The sequence below is a fragment of the Vulpes lagopus genome, chromosome 22 (genome assembly GCF_018345385.1).
Source record: "Vulpes lagopus strain Blue_001 chromosome 22, ASM1834538v1, whole genome shotgun sequence".
NCBI classification, from domain to species: Eukaryota; Metazoa; Chordata; class Mammalia; order Carnivora; family Canidae; genus Vulpes; species Vulpes lagopus.
The window spans coordinates 12,112,902-12,127,309 of record NC_054845.1 but is presented as its reverse complement, the minus strand read 5'-3'; the positions used below and the strand labels follow the sequence as shown (position 1 = coordinate 12,127,309).

The window sequence follows — 14,408 nt, the reverse complement described above, 5'->3', positions numbered from 1 at the left end:
ATCTCTGCTACCACTACCTTGGTCCAAGCCAGCACATCTCAACCGAATTTATTTTAACAGCCTAACTACTCTGCCTGCTTCTACTCTTGCCCAGGCCCATAAGTCTATTCTTAACATAGCAGTCAAAATGATTCTTTTAAAATTTAACTAGTAAAACTAAATTTTAATTCACTTAAATTTAAAGTGTCATTCTTCTGTTGAAACCCTCCACTGGCTTACCTCAGAATAAAAGCTAAGTCCTTAAATTGGCCTGCAGTGAAAATCTGCCCTTCCTCCCCATCATTCTGATTCTGTCGGACTAGTCTCTTCCTCACTCCACTCCAGCCACCCTAGTCTTGTTTTTCTGGAACACACTGGGATGTTTCCCCCTGAAGATGTGCATTTACTATTCTCTTTGTCTGGAATGCTTCCTCGGATACCTGAATGGCTTGTTCTCTCATCCCCTTCAGGTCTCCCCTCAAATTTTTCCAGATCTCTTGACCATCCTACTTTTTAAATTCCAGTATAATTAACATACAGTGTAATATTTCAGGTGTACCATATAGTGAATTCAACAGTTCTACACAACACCTGGTGCTTATCATGACAAGGGCACTCCTAAATCCCCATCACCTGTTTTACCCATCCCTTCACTCTCCTCCCCTCTGGTAACCATCAAGTTCTTCATAGTTAAGAGTCTGTCACTTGGTTTACTTTTTTTTCCCTTTGCTCATGTATTTTGTTTCTTAAATGCCACATATGAATGAAACCATATGGTATTTGTCTTTCTCTGACTTATTTTGCTTTGCATTATACTCTCTAGCTCCAACCATGTCATTGCAAATGGCAAGATTTGGTTCTTTTTTATGGCTGAGTAATACTTCATTGTGTGTACATACCACATCTTCTTTATCTTTTTATTTTTTTTAAGATTTTATTTATTTATTCTTAGAGAGAGAGAGGCAGAGACACAGGCAGAGAGAGAATCAGGCTCCATGCAGTGAGCCTGACGTGGTACTCGATCCTGGGTCTCCATCCAGGATCACACCCTGGGCTGAAGGCGGTGCGAAACCGCTGAGCCTCAGGCTGCCCCCATCTTCTTTATCTATTCATCTATCAACGGACACTTGCACTGCTTCCATGATTTGGCTATTATAATTCTGCTACAGAATTGAGATGCATGTATATCTCTTAACTAGTATTTCTGCTTTTTATGGGTAAATACCCAGTAGTGCAATTATTAGATCAGTAGTCCTACACAAGAAACAAGTGTAGGACGTGGAGAAAAAGGAAAAGTCCTGCACTGTTGGTAGAAATACAAGCTGGTGTGGCCACTCTGGAAAAAAGGATGTAAGTTCCATAAATTAAATAAATAAATAATAAAAAATTTGACTGTCCTATTTTAAAATTTAAAACACCCCCAAAAATAATAATAAAATAAAATAAAATTAACAACCCTACCTCACCAGTTTTATTTTGCTCCGTAATTCTCTCTTTTTTTTTTTAATATTTTATTTATTCATGAGAGACACAGAGGCAGAGACAGAGGCAGAGGGAGAAGCAGGCTCCATGCAGGGAGCCCGACGTTGGACTCGATCCCAGGTCTCCAGGATCACGCCTGGGCCGAAGGCGGCGCTAAACCGCTGAGCCACCCAGGCTGTCCTTGCTCCGTAATTCAAATACCATCTGCGTTATTGTTTATATTATCTTTTTCCCGTCACCAGAATATAAATTTCATGAGTCAGTAACTTTCTGCCTGGTTGTTCACTGCTGTATTCCCAGTACATGGAACCGTATTTGGCACACCTATTTGGTTGAAATTGAAGAACACCCCCTACCCCACCCCACCCCCCACCCCGTGAGTGGGCCCAGGCCTAACCCTGAGGCAGCCCATCCAGGCGCCTCCCGTGAATTCAAGCAACGAAAACATTCTGTTTTTCCGAGATAAAAAAACTATCCCCCGCCTCGCCCTGACTGGAAAAGTCCCTGAACATGGTCGTGTTGACCTTCAAAGAAATCAATCACGTCATAACCCGAATGCTATGCTACTCCCGCGTTTTCTTTGCCTTTAAAAGATGCCTGTAATTGCTAATCGGGGCGCTCTGCCACCTCTGAGGCGGAGAGCCCGTTTGCGCAAACGTTCAATAAACCCTCTTGCTTGTTGCATCTGCCTGTCTGGGGTCTGAGTCTCTGGGGGCGTCCACCGGGACACGTTGGCACCCGTGAGCAAGGGTCCAACAGAAATAAACAGTGTTGCCTTCTATTAACTAATCCAAGGACAGTCTCATTTAATGATCATCAAAAATTCCAGCTCTGGAGCCATTAAACGTTTAGTTTCCCAGAAAATAAGATACTGGGGACGCCTGGGTGGCTCAGAGGTTCAGCCTCTGCCTTCCGCCCAGGGCGTGATCCTGGAGTCCTAGAATCGAGTCCCGCGTCGGGCTCCCTGCTTGGAGCCTGCCTCTCCCTCTGCCTATGTCTCTGCCTCTCTCTGTCTCTCATGAATAAACAAATAAAATCTTAAAAAAAAAAAAAAAAAAAAAGATACTGGAGGCTCCGGATTGCGTAGTTGCAACATTCCAACCTAATCCGTTTACCAGCTCTGAGAACACTTAAGAAGGCGCCCGGTCACCATCAGTGATGCTTTGGCCTGTTCAGCTGCTTTACAGCTCTTTCCACAAAAACACTCGCTTGTTTCGCAGACGGGTTAAGAAACGACTGCTCGGGATCCCTGGGTGGCGCAGCGGTTTGGCGCCTGCCTTTGGCCCAGGGCGCGATCCTGGAGACCCGGGATCGAATCCCACATCGGGCTCCCGGTGCATGGAGCCTGCTTCTCCCTCTGCCTATGTCTCTGCCTCTCTCTCTCACTGTGTGCCTATCATAAATAAATAAAAATTAAAAAAAATTAAAAAAAAAAAAGAAACGACTGCTCACCTACCAGCTCCTTTCTTTCTCAGAATCACTCTCTGAGGCTGACAGAGGCAAGCAGAGAAAAAAAGGCTAGAAGGAGGTTCAGAGCTGAGGCAGTCGCCACGTCAAGCTCACGAGCTCGCGCACTAACGCACGGCAATGCTCGCTCCACCGCCACTGGCTTCTGAGGCTCCGTGAAGAGCAAACCCATCTGGGCCTTAAGGACTTTGGATTTCAATAACAACAGATGGAAAGTCGGATGGAAAGGCAGGAGCCGCAAAAAAAAAAAAAAAAAAAAAAAAAAAAAAAGCTGGGGGAAATCTCAGGCAAAGGAGAAGGGAATCAAAGCATCCTCAAATTTCCTCGCAGACAGACTGGAAAATGGAATTTGGGTTTGGCGTCGTTATTGCCAAAAAGCCACCCAAAAAGTACTTCTCGGGACGCCTGGGTGACTCAGTGGTTTAGCGCCTGCCTTCAGCCCAGGGCGTGACCCTGGAGACCCGAGATCGAGTCCCGCGTCGGGCTACCTACATGGAGCCTGCTTCTCCCTCTGCCTGTGTCTCTGCCTGCCTCTCTCTCTCTCTCTCTCTCTCTCCCCCCCCCCCCCGCGCTGTGTCTCATGAATAAATAAATAAAATCTTAAAAAAAAAAAAAAAAAGTACTTCTCGCGGAGGCTGTAGCAGAGGCGAGGCAATTCCGGGGGCGGGGAGGCAGGACCTAAGAACGCGGGCAGCCGCGCGCCGGGCCACCTCCAGACGCCCGAGGGGTCTTCGAGCAGCGGGCGCCGCTCAACCCCCAGGGCTGCCCGCGCGCATGCGCACCCGCGGGGCGTCCCTGGCTCCGGAGCAGCCCCCGCGCCAAGCGGGAGCGGGAACCCACCCCCCTCGGGCCCGCCCCCCTGCGGCCCGCTGAGCGCAGAGCGACGTGCAGACGGGGAAGCACAGAGGCCGGGGCGGCGGCTAGAGCCCCCGAGGCCGAGACGGCGGTTACCGGGTAGAGGTAGAGCACCGCTGCCACCAACGCCAGCAGGAAGGTAACGGCGAAGATTGCAAAATCCAACATGGTTCTTCCTGCCGGGAGCCACGTCTCGGATCCGACACTCGGGCAGCAACGCCTCGGCCTGGCTCTCTCTGCGGAGTGGGGCGAGTGGGCGGAGGCGCCCGGGGCGACCTGCGAGCCCAGGGGCCGCCGGAGGGAGGGGGCGGGGCCGGGAGGGGCGGGGCGGGCGGGGAGAGCAATGGGCCGCGGGGGGGGCGGGGCCGGGAGTGGGCGGGCGGGGAGAGCGATGGGCCCCGGGGGCGGGGCTTGGAAGGGGCGGGCGGGGAGAGCAATGGGCCCCGGGGGGCGGGGCCCGGAAGGGGCGGGCGGGGAGAGCAATGGGCCCCGGGGGGCGGGGCCGGGAGGGGGCGGGCGGGGAGAGCGATGGGCCCCGGGAGGCGGGGCCTGGAAGGGGCGGGCGGGGAGAGCAATGGGCCCCGGGGGGCGGGGCCTGGAGGGGGCGGGCGGGGAGAGCAATGGGCCCCGGGGGGCGGGGCCTGGAGGGGGCGGGCGGGGAGAGCAATGGGCCCCGGGGGGCGGGGCCTGGAGGGGGCGGGCGGGGAGAGCAATGGGCCCCGGGGGGTGGGGCCGGGAGGTGGCGGGGAGAGCAATGGAGCGCCGGGGGGCGGGGCCTAGACGGGGCGGGAGAGCAATGGAGCGCCGGGGGCGGGGGCCGGGAGGGGGCGGGGAGCAATGGCCCGCCGGGGGGCGGGGCCGGGAGGAGGCGGGGAGAGCGACTGGCCGCGGGGGGGCGGGGCCTGGAGGGGGCGGGCGGGGAGAGCAATGGAGCGCCGGGGGGCGGGGCCGGGAGGGGGCGGGGAGAGCAATGGAGCGCCGGGGGGCGGGGCCGGGAGGGGGCGGGGAGAGCAATGGAGCGCCGAGCGCGTGCGGCGGGGCTGCGGCCACACCCCAGGGCGGAGGTGGCGGAGGACGGAAAGCGTCGTCGGGGCTTCTGAGACACGTTAGTAGGAGTTACCATCGCTCTGCCCCGCCCAACACGTGTCCCCGGGGGATTTAAGATGAAAAGCCGTAAACCGGAGAGCCTCGCGCTGTGGTCCCCGGAACGACCGCAGCCCCCGCGGCGGCGGGGAGCTTGCTAGGCGCGCCGAGTCCTCTGCGCAGGCGCAGACCTGCTGGGCCGAGCCCCCGGGCCCGGGAGGGTCGCCCTCGTGTGGCTTCAGCGCCGTTTCCCGCGCTGAGAACTGACCCAGGCTCGCCTGCACCGCGAGGCGCCCACTGCCAAGCGCCGTCGGAGGCGCCTTGTTCCGCAAAAGAGTTTATAGGAAGTGCTGATACGTGTGATCCGTGACCCTTCGTCCTGGGTGAAGGCAGCGAATTGCTCAGTGATGGGGGACGTCCCTTAGCGTCCGTAACCTCGAATTTTCTAAGTCGAACTTCCAAGTGCTTCGTGGGAAACAACGGAAATGATTCCGCGCAGAGTCGCCTGCGGGAACAAATCGGGTAATTTATGAGAAGTACTTAGAGCTCCTGGCAGAAGGCTCCTTAGTGTTGAGCTCTAGTTGTTCTGAGCATAAAAATACACCAGGATCCGTCTCCTGTTTCACGGGACTCAAGTTTTGATATCAGTAACGCAAGACAAATATTACGGGCGCTCCGTCTGTTGAACGCCTCCTGAAAGTATAGGTTTTATACTTTTAACGGTATAAAATCTGTCTCTCACACACAAAGGCAACAATTAGGTAAGAGAAATCTTTTGAGATTGCATTTTAGAACATCTGTGATAAACGACAGTCCTGTTTTTTTTTTTTAAGGTTTTATTTATTTATTCATGAGAGAGAGAAGCAGAGACACAGGCAGAGGGAGAAGCAGGCTCCACGCAGGAGCCCGACGTGGGACTCGATCCCGGGACCCCAGGGTCACGCCCTGGGCCGAAGGCGGCGCTAACCGCTGGGCCACCCGGGCCACCCGACAAATGACAGTCCTTAAACATGAGGCCTATTTCCTTAAAAGTGCCTACTCTGTTGACGTCTATAGCAAATGTAGCAAAATGTTGCTATTTGATACTTCGTCTGGCAGAAATTGTACTTTTAACTCTGTGTTTCGAACGTTTTTTTTTTTTTTAAATATCTTCTTTGGAATATTAAAGACATTTCCCATGTAAATCATATTTCATATAGGTTTTCAAAACAGTAAACGTCAGATTTTTTAAATGCCTAAAATAGATGACAGTAACACTAGACACTAATATTCAGAGGTATCTGGACTCCCCTTTAGGTTCTAAATTGACCTTTATAAAGCCACAGAGCTTCTGAACTTTTGAGGGTCTGTGAAAAGAGAGAAAGAGGACAGAAGTTGAGCAGGACACAGTATTTACAAAAATATCAAGATGCGTCATTATTATAGCAACATTAATTTTTTGCAGTCCTTTTGAGAGACCAAAAATCATATAAAAATGATTAGCTAGGATTATATATGTATACAACTTACTGTGCTGCTTTTATGATGTCACCTCACCTTCACATCTCGATTAGGTCCTCTTTCCATTTTACTGAAAAGAAATAATTAGAAATGGAAACATCTTTTTTGCTGATTGTTCTTGATTCTTACACCCTTCCCACATAGCCTCAGATCATCCTGTCATTCTCTGCCCTGTATTGTGACTGTTGGAGCTAATTCCTACAGACTACACCACCTAGGCTTCCTTATAAACTTGCCTCCTATTGGGTTCCACCAATAGGAAACATTGGTACGCTGAGGCTGAGAAGTCAGCCTCACTCAGCTCTAAGCTATGTTATCCCACAGGCTCCATATCCCTTTCTACCTACAGCTTCTGAGGTAGTCTCCTCCCATGATAATCCAGCCTTCTCTGAGCAACAGTAATATTATTATTATTATTATTATTATTATTATTATTATTATTATTATTTTCTCCCCTTGACACTTCAGGTCTAGGAGTGCTAATGGTTTCCCCTGCTGCTGGTCTCTGGGTATTTCAGCATCCCTTGTTGATCTCTTAACCCTGCTCATACCTCTGTGTATAGTTCCTTCATAACAATCTGGGTTAAATACTATTTTTAAAACAAGTATGGCCCCTTGAAACAAGATGGAATTCTGGACCAGGTTAAACACAGATTTGACAGCCTCATAAATGACATCTGTCCTTGATAGTCTGTGCAATGCAATGGCAACAAGATTATTCAGATTATCACTGATGATGGCATGGGATGGAATGCCAAGTAGGGAACAAAACTTTTGTTGGTTGGGTAACTCTTGATGACAACAGTGGAGACTACAAAAGATTGTGAAGTGGATGGCTATTTCTGACTGCATTAAAGATCTTACAAAGGGGGAAAAAATAAGCTTAAAGCTGTGACTTCTCAAAATAAGGTAGAGATGAAGAACCAGAAACCTTCTATGGCAGTCTCAAAAAGATTCTTTATCTTGTGCAGCTGCAGGACTGAAATGACTATTAGTCCCCAAAACTTAATTGTGCAGGTTATAGAGTTTCAATGCCTAGCTAAAAGCACAGCCTTGCCAAGTCTCTTATTCTAAAGTTAGAGCACTGTTTGAAAAGGAATAAAACAGATCAAGACCTTTGGTCAGTGCAAGACAAAGCCCAAATCCCAAGTCCCTCTGAACTTTGCTACCTTTCCTCTGCGGAGAAAGCTACCTTCTCTCATATAAAAGTCATTCGTAAATTTCTCCTGGGTCAGTATATCACAAGGGACTGCCTATTATCCTGAAGAAGAACTCCTGTTTCCCCTCATCATCTCCAGGCCCATAAAGAGAGTTAAACTCCTCATGGCCCGTGAAGAGAAATAACTGTTCAGTTCCTAGAGGAAATAACCTAACGGCATTTCAAGAAAAAGAGGCTGGTGATAAAGCAACCCCAGCAGAATGGAGGAATTCATCACTGACATTTTTACAATTGCCAGCACATTTTGATAATAAAAAGCAGAAGACATTTAGTTGGTTTATTATTGTTTTAAAATTCTCTATACACATTACTTGCTTCAGCAGCACACATACTAAAATTGGAACGATACAGAGAAGATTAACATGGCCCATGAGCAAGGATGACACTCAAATTCGTAAAGCGTTCCATATTTTAAAAAATAATAAAATTTTCTACACACAGGGCACCCTTTTTTGTCTGAACCTGGGGCAGAACAGTGGCATATATATCAAACAAACAGATCTTCTTAATTTGTGTCAAAAGGCCTGGGTGGTTCAGTTGGTTAAGCATCTGCCTTTGGCTCAGGTCATGATCCCAGGGTCCTGGCATCAGCTCCCTGCCTTCCTTCCTCCTCTCTCTCTCCTGCTCACCTTACTTCTGCTCTGTCAAGTAAATAAATAAAATCTTTAAAAAAATTTTGAATTAGAACCTAGGAAACATGTGCAGGGTGGATTCTAGGTATATCTGTTTAAAAAGTATAAAATGGGCGTCTGGCTGGCTCAGTCAGAAGAGCATGCAACTCTTGATCTTGGGGTCTTGAGTTTGAGCCCCACATTGCGTGTAGAGATTACTTAAGTAAAAATTAAAAAAAAAAGAAGAATCAAATATAAAAGCTAGTAAGGGCCAAGTATATTTATATAGTTTCATTCATTCAGGATTTGAGATTTAGTGTTAGCTTGAACACTTGATATTGGATCTGAAAGTGCTTGTTTGGTTAATTGAACCCTGGATTGAATACTGGCCAAGACATTCAGGTTGAGATATCAGATATTTCCTAGCATACTATTTTACAGGGGTCAGCAAACTAAGGATTGTGAGGCCCCATCTGTTTTTGTAAATAAAGTTTTATGGGAAAACACTTACACTCCTTTATGTATTGCCTGGGGCTGCTTTCATGCTACAATGGTAGAATTGAGTAGTTGTGACAGAGACCATATAGCTCTCAAAGCCTAAAGTATTTATTATTTGGTCCTTTACAGGAAAAGGCTTGTGGGTCCTTGCTATAGAGGAAAGAAGTCTACAGGTTTAGGGAGATGGGAAGGTTGGTATGGATTTTGTTGACATATCAAAATACAACTCACAACAGAGATTAACAAACTGTTACATAAATGATACTCTATGCCTTCATAGTGACAAAATTAAAACGTGTAAAATTACTATGGTTTTTATAATTAAAGGTCAATAAACTAACAAAAGATAGCTGAACTTAACTATTGTACATGTCTGGATGTTCTATACTGGTCTAGTGTGTTTGGGCAAAAGATAAAAATAGACATATAGTTCACAAATTACTTATGTATTCCATAAAGTTAATTTTATTCCCTTCATCTCAGCAACATTCCTATTTTTAGAATCAAGATTTTCACATCTTTTGTGTTCTATAGGCATTAATGCCAAATTAGCCTGCCTTGGGTCATAGTATTTCTTGGATAGATTTTTTAAAATTATCTTTTCAGATTTATTGAGGCATAATTCATATAAAGAATAGTTTTTTAATTCTTTTGAACTGGAGAAATTTTGCTCTGTTGAGACAGTAGCAACTGGAATTATCAATAAAATTTTAAAAGTAGGGCAGCCCTGGTGGTGCAGCGGTTTAGCGCCGCCTGCAGCCCAGGGCGTTTTCCTGGAGACCCTGGATTGAGTCCCATGTCAGTCAGGCTCTCTGCATGAAGCCTGCTTCTCCCTCTGCCTGTGTCTCTGTCTCTCTCTGTGTCTCTATGAATAAATAAATAAAATCTTAAAAAAAATGTTTTTTAAGTAATACTTAGATTCAGAAATGAACCATGAATTTTACCTATTGTATTTGAATATAAGGGTATTATTGCAAATGGTAGCATTTTTTACTGCAGGAAATATAAAATATTTTATTTTTTATAAAATAAATTCTTCATAATTGTATCACTTATATTGTTATTTTCATCATTTCTCAAAGCAATAGATACATCTGTGCAATAATATAAAGAATTGATAACACATTTTACTCATGTCTAGATCTGCATGTTTAGAATATAAGAATAGTTTAATATAGAAAACGGTTTCTAAGCTGCCCATTGTAACCCTTGTAGTCACCACAATAATTCTTGAGTGCTTCTAGTTCATTAATTGGAACCCTAAGAGAAGAAAATGATTGCTCAGCACTGCTGGGAAGTGGTATTTCATTATGCAAGCATCTATTGTGTTTATGCTATTGAGAAAAAAGATTTGACAAATTATTTTATCTACTTGCTCAAATCCTCTTTCCATGCGTATATTCTTCTCCAACTTTAGCAAGAGCACAACCTAAACTTTTATAGCATTTAGATGCTGTCACATTTTATTTTAAAGATAAAAGATATGAGATATGAAGTATTTCCCAAAAGCCTGAGTATTCACTATGAGAGTGGATGTTGAAAGTTTACACTGTATAAATACTGAGCTGTACTAAATCCTGATGGGCACCAAATCCTGATATGCCCATGTGTTCTTTAATATTTTTTAAAATGGATTCATGTTATGCGGGCATTTCTCAAGCACGGGACCCAAGGAAAGGTCTTGTCTTGCTCTGGTCTCTAGGTAATACTGTCCGTATAAAAGGATATTCCGTGTGTTCTCTAGCCCTCTGACTTCTGGTTAAGTTTCACCAACCAGGGGGGACCTGGGAGGCTCAGTCAATTGAGCATCTGCCTTCGGCTGGGGTGATGATCCTGGGGTCCCAGAATCGAGCCCCACGTTGGGCTCCCTACTGAGCAGAGAGTCTGCTTTTCCCTCTCTTTCTATCCCTCCCCCAATTTGTGCTCACTTGCTCTCACTCTCTCTCTCAAATAAAATCTTAAAAAAAAAAAAAAGTTTAGCCAATTAGAAATAGCATAAGAGGGTGAGAGGAAAGTAAAGATATTCATTCTCCTGGCTTTCATGCTGTGGACTCACTGTTGGCCATAGCTCCTATCATAGGCCTTCTCCATTTAGATACCCTTTCTAGAAATTGGAGTTCGTCTTTTTGCTACTTCAGGCCCAGGATTAGTGACTGTTTACCTCTGTTGCTAGTCTGGGACTACTGACACCTTGTGGTGTCCTTATGATCTTGGGTTCATGGGACCCAGCTCCACAATCAGTGGGGAGTCTGTTTCCCATCTCCCTCTGCCCCACCCCCCAGTTCACACATGCACTCGCTCAATCTCTCTATATAAAATAAATACGAGGTTGCTACATCAACTTTCACAAAGTCCAGTTTTTTGTACAGTATTCCAATCTACTCAAATTGTGTTCAATATTTTTGTGCTTCAGATGAACTTCTCTTTCTGGGAGTCTTGTCTTTAGCCCATACTTAGGTCCTCTAATCACCTATTCTCTGAATTTTTCTTGACTCCTTCCTCTCCACAAAGGCTTACTGTAGAAATTTAAGAGATAGCTCTGCTAAAATTTGTTTTTAAATTTCTATTAATTTTAAGTAACTTGAATTCTGTAGTGTTGTCTTCTAGATACCTAGAAGTCATGGGCTTTTTGAGTTTTTTCTGCTCTTGTTTATTATCTGTATGGCTTTTGGAGGGCATGTGGAGAGATTAGGATTTCGGATATCTATCATTATCCTAGGTACCCTGTAATCCATACTAATCCATTTGAATTTGCCTTACTATTCATCCGTTAATTTTCCACTTCCCAGGACGCCTGGGTGGCTCAGCGGTTGAGCACCTGCCTTCAGCTCAGGGCATGATCCTGGAGTCCCGGGATTGATTCCCACATCGGGATCCCTGCATGGAGCCTGCTTCTCCTCCCTCTGCCTATGTCTCTGCTTCTGTGTGTGTGTGTGTGTCTCTCATGAATAAATAAAATCTTTAAAAATTTTTTTTCACTTTCCAAAAGTTTTTTTAAACATTTTATATTTAAGCAATCCATACTCAATGTGGAGCTTGAACTTACAACCACGAGATCAACCAAGTGGCTCCACTGTCCAAAATTTATTGCTTATCTTCTCTATTTTCTTTTTGCCCTGTCGGTTTATGCCTTTACTGTTGTTCTAGCAGAATTTTAATATGCAGCAAAACTAAATACAGTTACTTATATTCAATCTGTCATCCCCAAAGTTTAGACTTTTCAAGATCTGTGCAAACAGAACCAACAACTATGGCAAAAGGTAAATGGTACTTAAGAGTCCTTGTAGCTGATCACTTTTACTTAAGATTCCAGAAACCTAGAAGTAAAATACTTCTATTTATTTATTTATTTATTTATTCTATTTATTTATTTATTATTTTACTTTTAAAGATTTATTTGAGTGAGAGAGTGGAAGGAGGAGGAAGGGGAGAGCATCCTCAAGCCAACTCCCCACTGAGCATGGAGCCTGATGCAAGGCTCAGTCTCATGACCTATGAGATCATGATGGAGTCAAAACCAAGAGTTGGATCCTTGACCAACTGAACCACCTGGGCACTCTGAATAGCTCATATTTTTAAAAATATTCAAAATTAAATTCTGCCTTTTAGATATTGATAGAACTCAGATTTTCCTTTAACAAATACCTTTTCATGCTGGTTAACTTGCTGGCTTACGAGCTAAAAACAAAATGTTTCATAAATGATACACATTCCCATTTCAAATCTCCATATAATTTTACTGCATAAGATCTGTGGTCACTAATTGCAAAGTGAAACTAGTTGTATCATTTTGTAAGGAAATAATTTGGCTCAGGTAGCAAAAGAGAAAAGAATGCAAACTGGTATGTACTATTGGTTTTTCATGTTCGTTACTGTGTCAGGCTGAATAATGGCATCCAAGCATGTCCACATCCTAGTATCTGGAATTTCTAAATGTTACCTTACATGGTAAAGTTACCTTTGTGGAGATGATTATGCTAAGATTCTTGAAATGGGGGAGATCAACTTGGATTATCCATGTGGGCTCAATAAAATAATAGACCTAATAGGAGGGACACAGAAGTGTCAGAGCAGAGAAGGTGGTGATGGATGATGGAAGCAGAGGTTAAGGTGATAAGCTTTCGAGATGGTGAAAGTGGCCATAAACCAAGGAACATAAGTGACCACTAGAAGCTGAAAAAGACAAAGCAACTGATTTTCCCTACAGAGCCTCTAGATAAATCAGCTCCACTGACATTCTGAACTTAGCTCAATGAAATTGATTTCAAATTTCTGACCTCCAGAATTTTAAGAGTGAATTTATGTCATTTTTAACCACTAAACTTGTGATTTATTACAGCAGCAACAGGAATGTAGTATGATCACCTTTGAAATGAAATGACATAATTTATTTTTTAAGTGTTTTTTTTTTTAAGATTTTATTTATTTACTCATAGAAACAGAGAGAGAGAGGCAGAGACACACAGGCAGAGGGAGAAGCAGGCTCCATGCAGAGAGCCTGACGTGGGACTCGATCCAGGGTCTCCAGGATCACGCCCTGGGCTGCAGGCGGCGCCAAACCGCTGCGCCACCAGGGCTACCTGAAATGACATAATTTAAAGGGAGGAAATTATCCTAATGTTGTGATCAATATTATCCATCAGTTAAATACTATTTTATAGTAAAGGTAATTAGATTCAGAGTATCACCTATTCGCTTGAAAGAAACTGCCTCTTACTAGATTACTCCTTGCCAAGGAAGTATAGAGATTTCTCTTTTGTGAAAGATAATCTAAGCACTGAGCTCCTTGAATAAGATTTGTCTATTTTATATGTGTTTCCATAGCATAATATGCATCATATATTCCCTTGTTTAATTATAATTTATTATTGATCTTTTAGTGCATTTTTATGAACTCCATACTTGTTACCCAACATTTAAACATATGTAGCAATAATCTGGATCTTTGTAACTAAAATGTCAATTCGTCTACTTAAAATGAAATTAAAATTATGTATTACAATGGTCTATTTCTTTAAAAAAAATTTTTGGGTTATGATCTTAGGAATCACAACTTACCTAACAACCATCTACCACATTTCATCATTCTTCAGATGACTGCCTGTGTCTGTTCTGATTAATGGTATGCTCGGCTTACAATTTACACTCACAGGGCAATCAATGATCCCTCATTTTCTTGTTCTGATTTTTAAGATTTTTAGTAATCTCTACACCCAATGTGGGGCTCAAACTCATGACCCTGAGATCACGAGTCACATGCTCTTCCAACTGAGGCAGCCAGGCACCTCCAATAGATTTTTAACCTCTGATCCTTTATTTCATTTGATCCCTAAACCATCATTAACATTCTCTTTTACACATGACGTAATTGAAACTACATAGGTTTAAGGTAAGGGTCTTATTCTAAGTCTTAGGACTAGTTTATAGTAGAAGTATACTCAAAGCCAGATCTTTAGTTCCAAGGTGTATGCCCTTTCCACTATATCACATTCTATTAGAGATAAACGATAGTATCTCAGAATCTTGACCAATATTATTGACCATAGACCAGAATTTTCTGTTTCAATACACTTAAAAAAGAGTGACCTTAGTACATCAGGATCTTTTGATGGTATGTACAATTGTTGACTTAAACACTAGAAATTAATATATTATAAATTAGTGAATTTTCACTGCTTAATTTATAGATGTCACTCTCTTGTGAACTGTGCCAA

At 44.1% G+C, this 14,408-nt stretch overlaps 1 protein-coding gene and 1 non-coding gene across 4 annotated transcripts in view; one reads left to right on the top strand and one right to left on the bottom strand.

The window, feature by feature from the left end:
* The window catches only part of LOC121480649 (cytochrome P450 20A1), a 61,707-nt gene extending 57,621 nt beyond the window's left edge, over positions 1-4,086 (bottom strand). For 2 of the 3 annotated variants that reach the window (XM_041737376.1, XM_041737377.1), the window contains exon 1: positions 3,880-4,086. In XM_041737376.1, coding sequence (XP_041593310.1) covers positions 3,880-3,951 — 72 coding nt within the window. In that variant the 5' untranslated portion in view covers positions 3,952-4,086. The remainder of the gene's footprint in view (positions 1-3,879) is intronic. The other variant, XM_041737375.1, reaches the window with a different exon arrangement.
* A 3,810-nt stretch (positions 4,087-7,896) lies between these two features.
* Positions 7,897-7,999, top strand: LOC121480848. Its single transcript, XR_005985115.1, has one exon. It is a non-coding gene; the product is annotated as a U6 spliceosomal RNA (small nuclear RNA).
* Positions 8,000-14,408: the final 6,409 nt, after the last annotated feature.